This window comes from Pangasianodon hypophthalmus, chromosome 12, assembly GCF_027358585.1.
Source record: "Pangasianodon hypophthalmus isolate fPanHyp1 chromosome 12, fPanHyp1.pri, whole genome shotgun sequence".
Lineage (NCBI taxonomy): Eukaryota > Metazoa > Chordata > Actinopteri > Siluriformes > Pangasiidae > Pangasianodon > Pangasianodon hypophthalmus.
Genome location: NC_069721.1, coordinates 16,695,768 through 16,701,773, shown reverse-complemented (window position 1 = coordinate 16,701,773; position 6,006 = coordinate 16,695,768). Strand labels below are relative to the sequence as shown.

General features: G+C 37.5%; 1 protein-coding gene across 2 annotated transcripts; it reads right to left on the bottom strand.

The window, feature by feature from the left end:
- Positions 1-491: 491 nt before the first annotated feature.
- Positions 492-5,955, bottom strand: sar1aa (secretion associated, Ras related GTPase 1Aa). Of its 2 annotated transcripts, XM_026915913.3 has the most exons (7): positions 5,792-5,955; positions 4,992-5,114; positions 3,301-3,420; positions 3,157-3,222; positions 2,924-3,027; positions 2,696-2,827; positions 492-1,606 (listed from the first exon to the last, which is right to left on the bottom strand). In XM_026915913.3, exons 2-7 carry the CDS (start codon positions 5,047-5,049, stop codon positions 1,490-1,492), a joined length of 597 nt encoding a protein of 198 aa, XP_026771714.1. In that variant the 5' UTR covers positions 5,050-5,114; positions 5,792-5,955; the 3' UTR covers positions 492-1,489. The 2 variants fall into 2 exon arrangements, with proteins under 2 accessions (XP_026771714.1, XP_026771715.1); XM_026915914.3 differs by lacking the exon at positions 5,792-5,955 and having other exon boundaries at positions 4,992-5,266.
- Between the last annotated feature and the right edge of the window lie 51 nt (positions 5,956-6,006).

Here is a 6,006-nt window from a genome sequence, read left to right as displayed (position 1 = left end):
TCCTTTAAGGTGAGGAAATGCATAAGCAAGTATTAGTTAAGAAATGACACGCAACTAATTTATTGTTTGGCAAGCTTATTTCACTGTAAACATCACGTTTGACATAAGTAGCTCTGATAAATGCTTTATACGACACACTGCCAGTGGCATAACCATCTACTCATTATTTATTAATGCAGCAACACACTTTTTAATACTTATTACCCACAGTCAGTAATTCATACTGTTTCATTTTTACTGCACTGCAGGAGCATGTATTGGCATTTGCTCAAAGTGGCACCGTACAATCATCTATGAAGGTCTAATACTTCATGCCATTTCCTATTGCTGTGATGCAGAAAGCTCTGCACTTAACCTCTCCATCTACTTTAAAGTAAAAATAATTAGTCTTCTTTTCCGAATACACTTATGCACAAGTTCCTGTGTTCAGGTTACCGTACACATTTTGGTAGCTAACCGAAGCTGAGAAGATAAAACACAAAACACAATCAGATTGTTCAAAATATTTATAGATGGATTTTTTTTTTACACAATGAATTATTTTAAATACCGGTGAATGCAGTTCAAGGTTATCAACTGTAAAGACGTACAGATTGCCACGTACAATAATTGTGTGCAAAATAAAATGAGAGATGACAATCATATTCATATGCTATTCACCACTGCATATACTCTCCTATCAACAGATATTCATAAAATACCTGCAGCCTGTGAAGAACCTGTTTACGCTCATCTGTTACAACAAAACATGAACACCTACAATATGACAGTATATTCCTGAATATATGATTTTATAAGATCTAAGAGAAAGATAAACATGTACTGATTAACAGGATATTTGAGAAGCTGGTCACATCATTGTGTTTAACTCACACATTACAGGTTATTGTGTGAGTCACGTCTAAAGGGCAATATGCAGGATGGAAAATACGCAAGTGCTTGTGATGGAAAAGCTCATTGGAAATGGATAAAGCTTCCATTTCACACAGACTGTTCGTGTGGAGCAGAAATGTTAATGTTTTAAGACAAAACATGTTCATGTATTAATGGTACTTATTAACTACAGAACCACTGGGTGTACTCGAGACACTAATTTGTATTTCATCATTTTAATAATTCAGAGGGAATCATCTGTGAAATATGTAATAGCAGTGCCATCATTATGCTTATATACAACCTACTTCTGTTTGTGAGGGGGTGTGTGTATGTGCGCGTATGTGACATGAATAGCTATCAGACCCAAAATGCGGTGTTAAATACTTTAATACTGTAAATGTCTTCAGACAACATAACTTAAAATGATAATTTGGGTGGAATGTTCCAGGTGAAAGGAATGCTGTGTGTGTGTGTGTGTGTTAGTTTTTAAAAACTATTTCTCAGGCTAATACACCATGTTCTTCCTTAGTCCTTTATCACAGTCTCAGTCTCTCTCTTTTTAAAGTTCATCACTCAGAGGTAGGAGTCTTTTTAAGCAGAAACCTCCGTTAACTCAATCAATGTACTGCGACAGCCACCGGAACCCTTCTCCGTAGCCCTGTTTCTTTAGCACACTGCACATGAAGACTTCTAATGGCCGTGCATTCAGCTCCTTCAAAGACACGATTCCCTTAAAAAAACAGAACACTCAGGATGAATATAACACTCGCATCACATTCCACTTGTTTCTCATACTGAGCTAGATCCGGAGCAGAAAAATACACAAATACAGTTAGACTGAACAATTAGATAGAGGACAATTATCATAAATGCCTGTGAATAGTTCACGCATATGAACTTTGCACATTTTACTGTACAGACTCCAGTGTTCAATAATTACATGTGCAAAAATCTGCATAAACTGCAGATCTACCACCAAAAAAGTGTGATTAGACCAAAAGTGGGAGTATAAGAATATAATTATTATATGATCGTGACCCTGCATTCACATGAGCAAGTATCAAGCTATATTTTATCATTTTATACTATATTATACTGCTGAACTGTCAAATCAGATAGCAATTCTGACAGTAGTGCCAGCTACGAGGCAAAATCGCAGGTTTCTATTAAAATACTCCATCTAACAGCTTTTCATTTCTATAGCAACAGCTAATTCACAGGGACCTATATAGCAGACAGGCCACATAATCTATGGTTTGTAATAAACAGAAACAAAGAAACAAAAATATGTAATTGTTGATATAATGAGGTGGTATTTTTCATTTCATTACTGGAAAAAAAAAAAGTCTTCCTTAGTGTTGGCATATTTCTGTGGAATACAAGGAATGAAACCCTTCAGGTCGTACTGTTATTGGAAAATAATCAACTTCAGGGTTATGCAAAGTTATGTTTTATTCCTTATTATATTGTCGTAAAGGGTATGTGGAACTAAAATGGTGGGAACAGTGATTTCAGGAGACACTGGAAAACCTGCACTAGAAAGAACATTACTGGAGCCAATCATTTGAATGTTTTGCTTTAGTGCATCCTTTATGCCCTGCAGCTCTGCCACTTGTAGCTGTTACTGAAACTTAGCATCATTACACAGGAAGTAAACGATTGCCTGATATTTGCTAGTGTGAATGCAGAGTAACCTCCATTTGACCCTGTTTACAAAATACAAAATATGGAGGAAAAAAACATTGATTCAATGTCTGCTACAGTTTCTACTGTATTCCTCGAGTGTGTGAATATGTACGTGTGTGTCCTCGATTCTGACCTTCCCAGTGGTCTGTCCATTCAGAGCAAAGAGCTCCCGTAGCATGCCTTCACTCACTGCTTCTGTTCGATCGATTTTATTCCCCAACACCAAGACTGGCACGTTCGATATGGTCTCGTCTGACAGCAGCGCCTGAGCATGCGACAAAGATTGAGAGGTGATTTAATTATTCAAACTATGTCCTCAAAAAGTAAAACAGTAAATAACACAAACAGGTGAAAAACTCACATCGAGCTCAACCTTGGACTCAGAAAGACGTGGATGATCTGCACAATCGACCAGAAAGACGATTCCGTTCACAGCTGGGAGGTAGTTCTTCCACACTCTCCTGGCTGCAGGAAGAACAGCAGCGCAATAACGTGAGACTGATGTTAAAGAGCTCTGTCTGAGTGGCACTCGTTTCAGCGTGCTTAATTTAATGCCAGTATAGTACAGTATATTTACACTAAAATAAGTCTGACCTTGTAAATGACCACCAAGATCGAATGTGGTGAAAGTCATTCCAGCAATCGTCAGCTCTTCTGAGGCTAAAGAGACAGACTCGGATCAGTAATGGACATTATTTGAAAGATATTAATGTGAAAATGATGAAAAAGCAGATTTACTAGGATGTAGTGTAGGCACATGTTGTCCCAGCCTGTCATCTTTCAGCATGTGGAGTAAAGTCGTCTTTCCGGCATTGTCCAAGCCCAGGAACACAAGCTTCCCGGATTTTTTATACAGACCTGCCCATTAAAGAAAGAAAACAAAAATGCTTCATGTTATGCCACAGCCTCCTTAGACTGATCTAGTGTGTAGGACTATCATAAGATAACGCCAAATAGCAACTGTAATCAACATACAGTGGAGTGAACAAGTTTGCATTCCTCATGGTTTGTGGATAACAGAGAGCTAAATACACATCTTGCTTTTAATTTATTTACACACCCTAAAAAGTTACAAATGAAATGTGGGTGTATCCTGCAACCGGACAACAAACAATAAGGCATCATGAATAAAAACACTGTGTAAAATGAACTAAAAGTCAAAAAGAAGTCTGAATTTTGCCATGACCCTCTTGGGCTTGTTTAGACCTGATTTAAAGGTGGCAGTCTATGAAATTACACTTATTATAAAAAAAAACAAAAACAAACAAACAACAAAAAAAAAAACAGATACAGCAGTGTCCATACTGAAAATCTGAAAAAATTAAATATTTAATATTCAAGATTCCGCACTATTTCTAGGTCCGTATTTACATGTAAGTAAATTTTATGATATTGCTCATGTCAACTGCTTTGTAAAAAGTTTAGATCAGATTTTCCTCTTCTATTGAAGCATGTGTTTAGACGACACTCTGATGGATCTCATCTAAAATGGATCATGAGGTTTCGCACAAACGCATGGAGTCCGTGCCAGCTCAAGTACACACTGTCATTAAAGCAAAACCAGGACATAGTAAATACTAAGAAACTCTCAAAATCATGTAAATATTTCAAAAATTCTACTTTTCACTTAAGTTGTTGTCAATAATATAATGAAAACTGTTGTATCAAATCAGAAATGAAGGCAAAATTTTCACTAGTGCTCTCAGACGTTTGGACCCTGCTGTACGTCATGAAAAAATGGGCAAAGATCGACCAACAATGTGAGTTAAAACAAATATCAGACAGACTGTAGGAATATTGCGACTATGAGGATCTAAAAGCTGCTTTGAAAATTGCAGTTCAAAGGGCAAAGAAGAATGGACTGATATTGATATGATCATATCTTCAGATTTAAATCTTCGATTTAACACTATACACTTTTCTGAATATCGCGGATATCATCAGGTATTAGTGCTTTTAATCCTTTTAGTACTTTTAATGCTCAGTGCAACAGGTGAGCTATTCGATATTAAAAAACCTTTATTAATCTCTTCATCAGTTTCTTTAAAAGAATCTTTTAATTTCATAAATATCAATTTCACTTTATATTTCTGTAAAGATTTTAATGAAATAAACTGAACTTGGCTTGGCTCATGAATGATGTGTATTGTGGAAAAATAGTAGTTATATTTTGGCCATCCTGACTATAAATATTTACTTATATTTAGATCACATTCAGGAATAAATATTTACTGATCTTACTTGATATTTACTTCCTTGTGTTATCTGATCACACATTACTGAGCACTTTATTACTTGCTAAGGAGGAAGGAACGGGTTAAACTTAATCATAAACTAAATGCCTTGTTACTACAAGCTACAGTTCTTTTTTCATTGTGTCTTAAGGCTGTGCAAGCATATTAGTCTCATCTATAAGGATATAAACTTACCGAGAAACTGCAGCACACCGCTGAAGCCTTTGTAGATCCAGTCGAATATAAACGACATTGCTGAGGCGACTTGGAGGAAAACTACTCACTCGGAATATAAGATCACTTCTGTCACAGTAGAGCCTGAAATCAAGGGAAAAAACAGACAAGGAAGGGGTCAGAGACTGCGATCATGCCACTTGAATGTGCAGTGAAAGCGGCATTAGTGAGCCCGAGCTGGGATGAATCACTGAAATCTGCAGCTCTTCCTGTATCCTCGGCCGGCAAGCTGACACGTGTATCTAGGCGAAGGGTCAACATTACGTGCCAAGTCACACGGAAATGCTAACAAGAACCTCCCTTCTGTGTGAACATGCTAATCTGTAGCTCGGGGTAGCAGTTAGCTACACCGGGTTAGTAGTTCAACCCTCAACCCTTTTCCTTACTCACGTTAGCTACACAGTTATTGTTTTCAACACTCAGTGCGACTCAGTAACAAAGACTCCCTAAATGTGGACTAACTGAAAGCTAGCTACAAGGCTACACAGCTAGCTAACTTAGCTCACAGCTAGGCCAAGGCCTCACAAGCTAACCGTGCTAAACCACACACACACACACATTTTATATATATATATAAAAAATGTGTGTGTGTGTTAATATATATATGACTGAAGTAATGATATGTATGCGTTGTGTAACTTATATCCCAACGTTATTTAATATGCTCTGTGATAAAGCCTCAGAACATTAACATCCTTATCGTTTAAAACTAATTAGCTAATTTCTCTCCAATTCCTCAGCTACTCCTGCTGAAAATTTACCAGCTCAGTATATCTGCGTGTCCTCGCCCTTTTCCGAGCGCCGCTCAAATGATCCTCGTGTGAGTTTTAATAAATAATGGAGATTAGCTAAATGAATTAGCCGCTAGCTAGACCGCCGTGCCAGAGCGTCCGCGGTAGCCATAGACAGGAGACAGGGAGATGGCGCCGTTTCTTCTTCTGCGACAGGAAGTAAGAGCAGGGACATGTTTTACTTT

Coding starts and splice junctions, on each gene's coding strand:
- sar1aa (XM_026915913.3), bottom strand. CDS start 5,049: ATGTCGTTTATATTCGACTGGATCTACAAAGGCTTCAGCGGTGTGCTG. Junction 3,421..4,991: donor CGGTGTGCTGCAGTTTCTCG/GTAAGTTTATAT, acceptor TTTAATGGGCAG/GTCTGTATAAAAAATCCGGG. Junction 2,828..2,923: donor AGTCCAAGGTTGAGCTCGAT/GTGAGTTTTTCA, acceptor TCGCATGCTCAG/GCGCTGCTGTCAGACGAGAC.